General features: G+C 35.9%; 1 protein-coding gene across 1 annotated transcript in view; it reads right to left on the reverse strand.

Annotated features, from left to right (window-relative positions):
* LOC127523252 (pancreatic secretory granule membrane major glycoprotein GP2-like) overlaps positions 1-14,406 on the reverse strand; it is a 52,975-nt gene that overhangs the window by 24,900 nt on the left and 13,669 nt on the right. The window contains exon 12 of the mRNA XM_051913762.1: positions 3,381-3,415. Within this exon, the coding sequence (XP_051769722.1) occupies positions 3,381-3,415 (35 nt within the window). The remainder of the gene's footprint in view (positions 1-3,380; positions 3,416-14,406) is intronic.

Below are 14,406 nucleotides of genomic sequence, written 5' to 3' on the forward strand. Positions count from 1 at the left end.
CACAGTGAGATCAGAAACCTCATTGTGATGAACGGCACCTGCACACACATATACAACATGAAACATTGTGCAGGTTCGTAAGAACGACTTAAATTATAATGCTCACAGATATTTATATAAAATAACATAAATAATCAGTCAAAAGCCTAGTCATTTGAGCCCAACAGTATAAAATGAAGAGAAATATCTTTACCTGAGGTCAGACGATCAAACTCAGGGAGATTCTCTCTTCAGTACAGTGATGCTGAACTGCAGCTTTCACAATCTTATCAGTGCCTTTAATAACTGTGGGTGGATCATTACTGGAAAAGGGAGTAATCTCTAAACAATACCTTGAAGATGTGTTTCATTTCTTTTCATCTTGTTAGAGATTGTATCGGTGCTTGCCATTTAATCATTTGACTTCATTGTGCAGCTCTGTTGTGTACTGACTGCTCTGATATTACAGTGAAAACAATAGTTAATGTATGTTGACCTAAAATCAGATCATGTTCCTATTAATCTGGATCAGTAAGATTCCCAGCAACAATGTATAAATATATAATACAATCATGACATGAGAAGGTGCAACACTTTGGAAATTTCAAAATGAAGGTGTGACCATCAGACAATGAAATGCTTTGTTAATAATTATCAGCAGAGTTGCAAAAAACAGGTTGAGAAGAAAAGACTGTAAAACACTTTGAGAACGAAGGCAAAGAATTAAATGTGAAACAACCAGGAATCCTTTAGTCTTCAGTGTCACCATTTTCCAGAACTGAAACCTACCTGGAAGTAGTATAAGAAGTATAAGGTGTCCATTTCTCTGAGACAGAGAACTGCCTAATTATTATACACAACTGAATAAAAGGCATTTTTAGACCTCATCAACAATTAAATATCACCTATAAATGATTATATTCAATCTTCATTAATTGGTAACACTTTATAATAACTGCACACTATGAAGCATTAGTTAAGCATTAGTAAATAGTTAGTTCATCATTTATAAAGCATTAATAGACATTAATAAGCAGTTTATAAATACACCTATAAATGCTTTGTTCTTGATTTATAAGCATATCTATAATGTGTTTAATAATTGTACTTTCATACTTAATTTAGAAATGATAAATTGATCATTAATAAAGTATTACATTATTTACAAACCAGTTATTTAGGAGTTGTCAGTGGTTCATAAGATCATTTAGGAAATGTAAGTAAATAATTAATAAACTATTTAAACGCACATTTATACATCTTATTATTTAGACATATAGTAATAGTTACTCAGTGTGTTAATAAATGCTTTATTAATACATGTTCCTACTGTAATTCATGATTAATCTGGGTAGTTATAAAACATTTAGAAGTGGTCAGTGAACTATTTTTGTGAGCTCATCTAAAGTGAGGACTATTCATGCCTCGTAAAGCTTTATAAAGGAGATTTAAAGGCTCAGTGATCTTCTGCACTGCTGTTCTCTAATGTTTTAAAGTTAGTACTGAGGTAGTTTTGACACTATGAAATATTTTATTACATTATTATTGTTTTATAAAAAACATTATTTGTTGTATTTTGGCACTCCTTTAATCCAGTGTTGGCACTGGTAATTTTTTATTCAGCAATGTTTACACTACAGAAATTTATTTTTTATATCAGATTGCAAAAGCTTAGTTTCATTTTACTGCACAGTTATTTTTTCTGGAGGAGTACAGGGATTTTTATTTCTTTGAAATTGCAGAGGTTTACTTTTAATCAAGTTACCTATCGTAAAGTTTCATTTTTTTTTTTTCCTTGAAATAAATATTTCTATGTTCTGTATCTCTTAAATCTCCTTTATAAAAGCTTTACGAGGCATGAATAGTCCTCACTTTAGATGAGCTCACAAAAATAGTTAACTGACAACTACTAAATGTTTTATAACTACTTGAATTAATCATGAATTGCAGTAGAAATTTGTGTTAATAAAGCATTTATTAACACACGGAGTAACTTCTACTATATGTCTAAATAATAAGATGCATAAATGTGCATTTAAATTGTTTATTAATAATTTACTTACACTTTCTAAATGATCTTATGAACCACTGACGACAACTAAAGAACTGGTTTGTAAATAATGTAATACTTAATTTAGAAATGATAAATTGGTCATTAATAAAGTATGAAAATACATTTATTCAACACATTATAGATATGCTTATAAATCAAGAACATAGCATTTATAGGTGTATTTATAAACTGCTTACTAATGTCTATTAATGCTTTATAAATGATGAACTAACTATTTACTAATGCTTCATAGCGTGAGTTATTCTAAAGTGTTACCCATTAATTCTTGATACTTACTGCATTATGTCCCTATCATATGCTATGATATTCTGGATAAAATATAAATATATTGTTTGCTTGTTTGTTTTTTAAAGATGGTGCTGCACTTATAAAATATAAAATGCACATTTTCAGAAATATAGCAGCTTGATGTTTCTTTACTTTTTGCAACTGAAATGGTTAAAAATCTAAAAAAAAAAAAAAAAGATTTCTTGGGAACATTGTTTTATTTGGGTATGAATTGAAATGTCTTTTTTCCTTTCTAAAACAAATCTCTGGTTTGCATCACTCTAAAATATGATCCAATTACACAAATCAGTTTCAACAATTAAAAAGATGGGTAAAAATACCAAAGTAATGAAATTGATGTCTTCATCTTGTTCATGGACCCGATCATATTTCTATTTCTGAAAGTCTGTTATAGATATGCTACCTTGAACTGCAACATAAGCATTTAAATTTTTTAAATAAGTTATAGGACTGAAAGGAATTGTAGAACAGGAATGATCCATTTAATGTTTTGCATAATTTGAACAAACATGCATTTGTTATTACAGCATGTCATCTTAAGTAAAAAATTAATGACTAACATAGTACATAGAAATTGTGAATGATTAATTGATTGAATAATTCATTAATAATTAAATAATATTTGGTGCTTGTAAGTAAACAAACAAAGGATACATATCATCTGTGACAAAGAAACAATTAGAAACTCAAAACCAGTGTGTCATCAGTGCCACATTCATTAAAATGGCATCAGACAATATGCATGTACATTCTGCCCTTTTTGTGGTACAAAACTAAAGGTGTGTCAGGACACTCATCAGAGGAACAAGAAACACCATCAGAGAACCACACAGACAAGAAGCCTCAGAGACCTTCACTTGATCTGGGACCCACTTATCTGTGAACAGGGAATATAATGAAATGCAGTGAAATATAATGTATTTACATAGAAACTTTTATTTAAAAATGATTAAGATAAATGAAATGTTCACCTGTGTTCCCTTCAGACAACATCAGAGGACCCATAGATATGGAAGCACTGTCATGGAAGTCCAGAGACCTGCCCTCTCTCCGCTGGTGTCCAGAGTCACAGTCCTGATAGAGAAAAGAGCAAAATCCAAGTGTGTGAATCCCTATTAAATATCATTGATATTTAAATCACAGTTCACAGTGCATCAGGTTTTCTTTGTGAAAGGAGTGCACAAGAGTGTTCTGCAGTGGAAAGCCAAAACAAGCATTTTAGCAGCCTTACATACTTACACTAAGGCATTTGATTAATTTAAAGCTACACTATGTAACTTTGTTGTTCTATATTAGCTACATTTTTAATAATTACTGAGCTCATTGTGAATCCATCTTCCAAACAGTGTTTTTGACTTGCCCTGAATCACTATGGTAAACCTACAATAATACCACATTCATATATAATAATTTGTTTTAGGAGTTCGAAACAGCTTGCCAAAGCAAACTTTCCAGAAACATTCGCTCCGGCTGGTAAACATCTTCGTACTACCATTGGTCCGTGGCAACTACATAATAGGTAGGTGTGGCTCTGCCTTCTTTGACATGGAAATCTTCTCTGGTTCATTTCTTCTGTTTAGTCTGTCGAGGTCAGATGTGAGTGAAAACAATCTCACTAGAGAGCTGCTTTATAGCAGAATCTGAAGTTGTAATTCAATCTATTGTATAATGTGATTATATAAATGAACATGATGTGACTTCACTGGAGTGCTGAATTACAGAGCTCATGCAAACAAGTCCACATCGCTATGATCAGATGCTTTCTTAACAGCTGTTTTCTCACCGCTGTTATTTTTGTTGTACTTTTATTTTCTTATTGAGAGGAAAGCGTGCAGCACATACACTGATGATCCAAAACATTATGACCACCCTGCCTAATATGCTGTTGGTCATCCACATGCTGCCAACCCATCGAGGCATGGACTCTACAAGAGCCCTGAAAATGTCTGGCAACAACACGTTAGCAGCAAATCCTTTAAGTCCTGTAGTTTGCGGGGTGGAGCCACCATGGATCAAACTTGTTGGCAGTGTGTGCAGTGTGGCAGGGTGCATTATCCTGCTGATAAGAGGTCACTTCCACCAGGGAACACCATTGTCATGAAGAGGTGTACCTGGTCAGCAATAATGTTAAGGTAGGTGGCATGTGTCAAATTTACGTTTACATAAATAGCCGGACCCAGGGTTTCCCAGCAGAACATTGCCCAGAGCGTCACACTCCCTCCACCGGCTTGTCCCACAATGCATTATTTCTATGAATGAACATGCATGTCCCCAGGACATCGTGCGTATTACTACCATTTTGTATATTGCCCTTTTGTATTATATGCTGTTTTATGCATGCCTTATGATAGAATTATTAGATAATGTAACCTTATTGGTATCATGTCCTCATTTAATTTCCTACACATTGGAGTACATCACCTCCTCATAATGTGCATGCCTTATATTAATCAGAGTATAAAGGGACACAAAACCACAAGCCCACTGAAATGAGTCAACTTTCAAACAAAGGAACGTTTCCCTGTTGAAATTATACCCTTTTCATTGGTCAAGCCAAACTGAAGAGGTGTAACCTCTGCAGAATTTAAAAGCCACTATCTCCCGATGCTTCTTTGAGTTGTTTCTGTAGAAAAGAGTAGAACCATTTGGTCCAACATAGCGACATAGCGGGACTTCCCCGCGCCGGCGGGACCTCAAAGTTATAACAAGCCACGTTGTAACTTTCCACCCAGGAAAGAGAACTCTCCTACAACAAGAGAGTTAGACTAACATCGCTGGAGTTCGTCATTCTTCACTCAACCCGGAAGAACCTGATTGCAACTGTCAAGACTTTTCATCCAAGACTGCATTGGACTGGATTGTTTAACGGCTAAGGCATTACAAGTATTGTACATTTAACTAACTAAACAGAGGTTTAGTATAAGCTGTAGATCTCTTGTTGCCAAGGTGCTTTAAATTTAGAAACTGATGTTTATGTTCAGGTAGTTAACTGACTCTTAATTCACTTTAACTTCTATTTTACCCATGTATGTGTGAGTATGTGTTTGTTTAGACTAGTTACGTGTTCGTGATTTAGTTAAATAAAACTTTTGTGCACATTCACGTGAGTGCTGATTCTGTGGTCACTGCTTGCAAAACAAAGTCCCTTTTACGATGCAATCATATTTCCTTCTGTGCTAATTTTCTACATTTTATAAAAGAAAACAGAACTCATCAGACCAGGCGACCTACTTCCACTGCTCATAGGTCCAGTTCTGACACTTGCATGCCCATTGTAGGTGTGCCCATTTTTCCTGCATCCAACACGTTGATTACAAGCACTGATTGTTTGCTTAGCATCTAATCTACCCAGACCTCAATATGTGGCCTTGTTAGGAGATGATCAACGATATTACCTGTGACTGGTCATAATGTTCAGCTAAACACCTTTCTCAACAGTGTGGATGGCATCAGGATGTTTGTTAACAGTATATCCCTGCAAAAGGTATTTCCAACTTCTTTTACCCCGAAAAAGAACTTTGCCGAGAGTATATTGGGACCTTAACCACAACCAACACAAGTAACTTTTTTTATGCTTCAAATGCTAGATGGCCAAAAGTATATATTGTAGCTTAAACTATAATTTTATACATTTAAATTGATGTTACTTTAACTGCAGTGTGGTGAGAACCTCCATTACAATCAATTATACAAAAACATAATTCAGTACTATTATGAGAGGTTTTGAAAACTGACCATTGAGCAGCGATTGCTTGAAAGAAGGCAAAGGTGAACAGCACAGTGCAGGTAAAGCTTAGTGGAGTTTGCAGCAAAGATGAACATCCCAAAGGAGAAACGGCTGGATGTCGAGACGCCATTCTGCAGCAGCTTCAGTGTGTCGTCATTTGGATTGGGACATCTAAGAATATCAATAATGACAACAATTCTTTCATTTGAAACAGTCAATACACATTGGTATTCCATGTTCAAAAATGGAATCTTGTGCTTTAATTCTGAAATACTGGAAGACAAAGTATCTATGGCAATCCTAAAAGTTATATGACTATAATTTATTCAGTAAAAGTGCTACATTGAGTTAAGGCTAAGCGTAAAAGAATAGAAAAACAAACACTGCTTTACTCTGAAACGATGAGATCCCAGCGGAGGCTGTAATCAGGATCATTCACAGGTGTAGCCCAACACGTGTCCAACACCAGGGCAAACTGGCAGCTGTCGACCCCCTCAACACGAACTTCCACATGCATCTCCTGGTTGAGCTCTGCATCCACTGCACCAGTGAAGGGCCGGGTAAACTCATCATCCTGATATGGAATCATCCGGACACGATATCTGCCTTCACCAACGGGGAGGATCTTTTGCACAATGCTGTTGAAATGTTCAAGATCCATTTAAAAAATCTCTGTGTACAAGTTATATTTGCCTCAACACAATTTATATTTAGAAACATAGATATTAAGAGCATAGCATATATACAGTATTCTTGGAGAATATTCACATATATTTACTCATTTTTATACTGTGCATTAGTTTTTCCTGCTTAAAAGATTCTCACCTCTCCAGTGGGTTGATTTCCACATTCATGGAAAGTGTTTGTGTTTGAGGATAAACACAGCTGAAAGAAAGCTTCAGGATTTTCTCTCTGCTGATGAGACCGTCTGACCTCGGTGTCCCCAGAATAAAGTTATCATAGATGAAGTGGGTGCTGTTAGCCTGTGGACAACAAATATAACATTTTTGTAATTTTGTCTAAATTTAATTGAAGGTATTTAAATTAATTTTTGTTAAAGCAAAATCAGAAACTAAGACAAAATTTGCCTCAGTCAAGAGAAATAATGGTGGGTGACATATTAATGGTGGAGAATGCGGGCAAAAGTTCTAAGCTCTTTTGTGGCATGGATTAGTGTATCCTTCCCCACTGAATCTCTCAGAGTCTTTAGGGAGGTCTGTTTGTGCCCCTCCCTTGGTTGTTACAGATTCTTCAGTACCTTTACAGACCTCCATACAGACTTCTCAAAGTCTCAGAAAGATTCCCTAAGTGGTTAAATCAAACTCTGTATAATCTATTCAAATATACCATCTAATTATTTGTATTGCCTGATAGAACCAACAGAGTTGAACTTACCACAAGATTAGTACCACAGATGTGTTCATCATTATCAAAATGAATTCCACTCTGCCATTCCGGACCGTTCCTTTGCAGTTGGGATCATTGAGGTGTAAGACATCAGCTGGAAAACCAGCCTCAAAGAGCTGACAGCGAGACACAGACATGGAGCCAGAGCTGCTTTCACAGGTTTCTGAGAAATCTGAGAGGGGAAAAAAATAAAGATACTTTATGACTGAAAAAAAAACTGCATTTCACATTATGTTGTGGAATTATACCAACCAAAAGAGTCAGAATGTGGTTGTGGTGTGTGATGGTCCTTTTTACATAAACAGCCATAAACACCATTTTTCATCCCACATCTTTCATCCTCAGAGCAGCTGAGTTCAGAACAGGGGTTTTCATCAACTAGAAGGGGAAGCACAGATAGATGAAATACAACACAAACTGCTTTTGTTCCACTATTTGAAGTCGCTTTGGAGAACAGCATCAGCTAAATGCATAAATGTACTGTATATGTAAACTTAATAAACCACTCAATCAATTAACATCCTACTTTCACTCAATTTACTTCGAAGTTAGAAATTCCAGTATCATGACAACACTAGTGTAGGGTGCCACAAATTATTGAACATTTTCAAAGGGTGCCATGACTGAAAAAAGGTTGGGAAACACTGTGCTAGATAAACTTAAAGTTGATAGACAAGCACTAAAAGCCACACACTTAAAATATTTGTTCAATGACGTTTAAACATATGCATAGTTTTCTTTCAAACCATTGCACAGAGTTATATGAATTTATCAGAAAAAATGGCTTGTAAAACAAAACCTTATGGTTTTTATCTATTTCTAGAAAGATAAATCTTATACCTTTGTGTCCACCATCCACCCTGAAGGCCCAACGGCCTGTAACATTGACATTACTGGAGTTCTTGAGGTTTGGAATGGAGCTCCCATTGACTGATCCAGGAATCACAAAGTAGTGTATGGAGTTTACAGTGTCATAACCAGCCTGGATAAAATATGTAAAATATGCTAATTATATATGTTAACAGTACATACATAAATACATACACTTATATAGTATTGAATAGTAACATTTTGATCGGATACAGATAAGTTGATTTACCTCCACCTCAAGTCCTGTTACAGAAATGTCACCATAATTCATCAGAATAAATGAAAAATTACTGCCTGAAATTAAAACCACTTGAAACGATGTTTCCTGCAAAGACAGGAAAAAAGATAATCATTTAGTGTTTATTTTTCATTATTTTTATATATTGCTCTTATTTGTATGACCATTATTGTGACCTTGTTGCTATTATTAATGTTTTAATTCATTATTTTCTCTGTTACTTTCTTTGTGTATTAATGTATTCATGCCAACAAAGTATTTTGATTCTGAATGGAATTGAATGCAGAAGTATATCAAACTCACTGCTCTATACATGGAAAAGTAAGGGACTTCATCCCACGTTGCAACAAAGACCCAAGAAGCGTTGAAGGTCAGATTTGGGAAATGATTGTTTATATCCTGAGTGGCACGTGCTGAGAACACTTCCATTAGTGTACTGATGATATGAAACAACACCTCTTGCACTGTTGTCAAGGTCGGTCCAGAGACCAGCAATTATATCTTGGCTTCATTAGCGGGAAAAGAGTAGGGAATAAAATTTGATGAAGACTGGTTGAATGTGATGTGTCCATTATTATTCACCTGAAACATGAAAAATACTGTCAAAATAACAGCCACGGGTTTTACTGATCACAGATGAGCTTATAAAAGCATTCACCACTCACATTTAGACTTAGAATCAAGATGGAATCAAATTCTTACATAAATCTGCTGGTATGTACGGCCAAAGAACAGAAATGGCCTCAACAGCTTAATTTTAGAGGAGCTTCCATCATCAGCAGCAGCATTTCTTGTGTCTCCTGATGAGCTGAAAGGGTAGAATATTTCTGGTGCTGCTGTGAGAATGAACAAAAAAAAATACAAAACATTTGATATTTACATTTCACAGTGATTTGTGAGGCTCATGTTTATGTCATGTGAGAGGAATCTGGCTGCTATTAGTAGTGGGACGATGATGACGACCTCTGGTTGTGGACTGGTCTAAGTGTGGACTTATTCATGTGTTATTCATGCATTTCTTTCAACAAGACTGGACTACTGCAATTCAGTGTACTTAGGGATCACTCACTCTTGTTTATCTCGCATGCAGCTGGTCCAAAATGCCACGGCCAGACTTTTAACAAGGACTAGAAATTACTCCTGTTTGGTTAGTTTGCATTGGCTTCCTATTGAGTATAGAATTCAGTTTAAGGTTTTACTGTTTGTGTGTATGTCCCTGATAGGCTCAGCACCATTCTACTTACCTGATCTTCTCTCCTACCATCAGACCAACAGGAGATATATATATATATATATATATCTCAATCAAACATTTGTCCAAAATACGTGGTATAATTATTATTATTATTAATTATTCTCACCCCTAGAAAATCTTAAGAGTAAAATCTAACCAATCATATTGTACGTTTTTAAGTTCACCTGAGTGATTAGGAACACTTAAGTTGTAAGTCATGACTTCTTGCTCTAATTATGATGTGACACGTAAGCCAAATTCCTCATCCATCTCTATGGGAAACACTGAAAACTCGGCAATGATGTTTAACAAAAGGTTTTTGAGAAAATGAGGAAGTAAAAATAAAAATCACTGAAAATGGCCAATTCCACTATCAAGGAAATAATCATTCTGAGCTGTTTTACTTCTGTCTAATGTAATCTAAATGATTTATTTTCTGGAGAAATAAAAGTTTACAAATCAAGCAAGACAATACTTTACCAGTGGTTGTGATTGGCGGAGTAATGGATTCTTCTGTGGATTCTTCTATTGGCGGAGTAATGGATTCTTCTGTGGATTCTTCTATTGGCGGAGTAATGGATTCTTCTGTGGATTCTTCTATTGGCAAAGTAATGGATTCTTCTGTGGATTCTTCTATTGGCAAAGTAATGGATTCTTCTGTGGATTCTTCTATTGGTGGAGTAATGGATTCTTCTGTGGATTCTTCTATTGGTGGAGTAATGGATTCTTCTGTGGATTCTTCTATTGGTGGAGTAATGGATTCTTCTGTGGATTCTTCTATTGGTGGAGTAATGGATTCTTCTGTGGATTCTTCTATTGGTGGAGTAATGGATTCTTCTGTGGATTCTTCTATTGGCGGAGTAATGGATTCTTCTGTGGATTCTTCTATTGGTGGAGTAATGGATTCTTCTGTGGATTCTTCTATTGGTGGAGTAATGGATTCTTCTGTGGATTCTTCTATTGGTGGAGTAATGGATTCTTCTGGGATTGTCTCTGTTGTTGTAGACACTGATGGGATTGACTGGCTTGAGGCATCTGCTATTAGGAATAATTTTATATCAACAGCAATCATTTTCAAACAAAATTCAGTGAAGTTAATGGCTGAAGATCATATGAGCAAATTCTCACCAATACAATAAGCTCCGCAAAATGGTGGCTTGACAAACTCATAAACATAGTAATTTCCTGGACAGGCTTTTTTATAGGGTGGGATGTGTGAGTACAGCAGCCATTCCATGATGAGACACACCTCATCTATTGTGCTATGTAAATTAACTAACTAACTAACTAATTACAATTAGTCTTGATACCGACATTAAACAAAAAATCATGTTATCACAAAAATCCCAGAGTAAAAATGTTAAGGCCGTTCACACAAAGCACAATAACTATAAAAGTTTTAATAATCATTTAAATTCTATGAGAATAGTGGAGTACACACCACAACTATAACAATAATGAAACAGAGGAACTATATTGTTGTAATCACTTTCAGAATCATTTCATCCAGCTGACAAACAATAAAAATCTTGATATTGTCAGAATCCATCCGGCTTTAAAGGGTTAATTCACCCCAAAATGAAAATTCTGTCATTAATTACTCACCCTCATGTCGTTCCACACCCGTAAGACCTTCATTCATCTTCGGAACACAAATTAAGATATTTTTGATGAAATCCGAGAGGTATATGACTCATCCACAGACAGCAATTTAACCACTACTGTCAAGGTCCAGAAATGTACTAAAGACATTGTTAAAATAGTCCATGTGACTACAGTGGTTCAACCTTAATTTTATGAAGCGACAAGAATACTTTTTGTGCAAAAAAAAAAAAAAAAAAAAAAAAAAAAAAAAACAACTTTATTCAACAATTTCTTCTCTTCTGTGTTATTTTCATATGCTGTCTACGTTCAGCGCTTCCAGGTTCTACGTCAGAACACGGGCTGACGAGAACTGTGTTTCTCCAAATTATTGTCAGCCTGAGTCAGAGTCCAGTGTTGCCAATGGTTTTCTACTTATGCTTACGATACACAGCCCTGCTTTCTTCAGATGGTTTCAGACAGATCATTCCAGCCTTACTAGTCTGTTCCTTTTTATTTCTTAGCCAATTTTGACTTCAAGGCATTTCTTTTATAACAAGCGTTTTTGTCTTTACGCATCTTAACAGTGATTTTTCCATGGTATTAATGACATTTTTCATTAAATATTTTCACAACAATCTATCCTTTAACTGAAGTTATAGGAAAAAAATAAAAAATAAAAATTCTCCACAACATGTGCCACAATCACTGTCACCCCTAGAAATTCTTAAGAGTAAAATCTAACCAAAGTATATTCTTTATCATATTGTAAGTTAAGTTCACTTGAGTTATTAGGAACACTTAAATTGTAAGTCATGACTTCTGCTCTAATTATGGTGTGACACATAAGCCAAATTCCTCATCCATCACAATAGGAAAGACAGAATTCAGCAATGATGTGTAAGAAAAGGATGTTGAGAAAATTAAGAAGCTGTTGAGAAATTTCTTTTCTGGAGAAATTTGTTTTTCTATGACTTTTTCTATACCCTTGTGTAATGGGTCAAACTAAAAAAGTCTAAGCTGTTCATGAGAGTTTATAAAGGAAGCAAGACAATACTTTACCAGTGGTTGTGATTGCTGGAGTAATGGATTCTACAATGGATTCTTCTGTTGGTGGAGTAATGGATTCAGTGGATGGGATTGTCTCTGTTGTTGTAGACACTGATGGGATGGGTTGGTTTGAGGCATCTGGTTTTAGAAACAATATTAAATCAACAGCAATCATTTTTAAACAAAATCCAGAAAAGTTAATGGCTGAAGATCAAACGAGTAAATGCTCACCAACACAATAAGCTCCACAAAATGGTGGCTTGACAAACTCATAAACATAGTAATTTCCTGGACAGGCTTTGACTCTTATAGGGTGGGATTTGTAAGTACAGCAGCCATTCCATGATGAGACACAGACCTGATGGGTGACCACTCCATCTTCCAGCTGTGGGTGAGGGCCGTTGAGCCACAGTGGTTCATCAGTGCCACACCTGAACCGATTAACACATGATTCTGGCATCTGAGCACTTTGACTATTGTAGAACATCCTGTACCAGCCATTCCACTCCACATTATAATCACACATGCTATAGTAGTAAGAGTTAACTGTGGATCTCCAAGGCTCATCTAGACTGGTGTAGTTGAAGCAGGGGTTGATACTTGGAGTGGTGAAAGATACTATTATGAAATCGCAGAAAGTGTGCATTATAATAACAAAAACCTTCAATACAATTCATGATAATCATGTCAAATATAAAGATGAATGAATATACCTGCACAATATACAGGAGCTGGGATTGAAAGAGTCGGCCTGGTAAATTTGTAGACATAATAATTTCCAGGACAAGCTTTGACTTGGATTGGGTCGGATCTGTAGCGACTGCACTGATCATCACGGGAGCCGTGAATTTCACGAGTAACAACTCCATCTTCTAGTCGAGGATGAGAGCCACCAAGCACCAGAGCACTATAGCCTCCACAAGCCATGTAAGATGCACACCATTCAGGCATCTGAGCACTTGATCCATTAATGAAGAGTCGATACCAGCCATCCCATTCTACAAGAGTGTCATCATGTGCAGATACGTATCCACGAACATACCAGTAATTGAGTGTGTTTCTCCAGTAGTTGTCGAGTATGTTGTAGTTATTGCATGGGTCATAATCTGTGTTAGTGAGAGATGACCAAAACCAACAAATTATAATTTCAATAATGAACTTCACAAGTGTAAATGTGAACCAGTCAAACACTGCAATAATCATGAGATTCTTAATCCATTTATACATGACATGTAAAAGCAAAGACTATAGAATAACACAAGACATGTCACTCGTATTGTTTTGAATGGGAGAAAGTGTAACGCGAAATATGGCGGAATAAGTCCCGCCTTCAAAATAAGAGCCAATCGCCGACTTGTAAAGTCATCGCGTCACTGCAGCGGCCGTTAGAAGCACCGGTTTCTATAGAAACAGTCAGACGTGCGCCTCCGAAATGAGGCACAAGAGACGCGCATTTAGGTCTGCGCATGCGCATTAGCTTGATCCAGCCTGAAAAATGCATTTTTTTTGTCATGATTCGAGCGTTTAGAAACTAAATTTATGAGCTGGTTGTTGTTAGATTTCATTGGTGATTTCAAATATGAAATTTAATCGTAAGGTTGGCGAACAGTTTTGGAGAATTTGATGTTTCCCCATTCAAAGAGATAGGAGCTGCATGATGCCCAGGATGCCCGAGAGGCGTTTCAAAGATGGCCGCTGAGTGAAATGACTTGTCTTAAAGAGACTTTGGTAAAAGTTATGCTACAAGTTCATGTATAAAACCTGCCATATAAACTGTAATGCAGAACTTTCATTGGAAAAAACAAAACAGCTAATTTTATTGTTGAGATAATATATATATATAAATATGTGAATACATTATTATTTTCAACATACACAAGGTGGTGCTGGATCCAGTGATTATATCTAGACTTGTAGTGGAAACCACTTGTGAAATAGTGCTGACATCTAAAAAGAAG

The sequence above is a fragment of the Ctenopharyngodon idella genome, chromosome 12 (genome assembly GCF_019924925.1).
Source record: "Ctenopharyngodon idella isolate HZGC_01 chromosome 12, HZGC01, whole genome shotgun sequence".
NCBI classification, from domain to species: domain Eukaryota; kingdom Metazoa; phylum Chordata; class Actinopteri; order Cypriniformes; family Xenocyprididae; genus Ctenopharyngodon; species Ctenopharyngodon idella.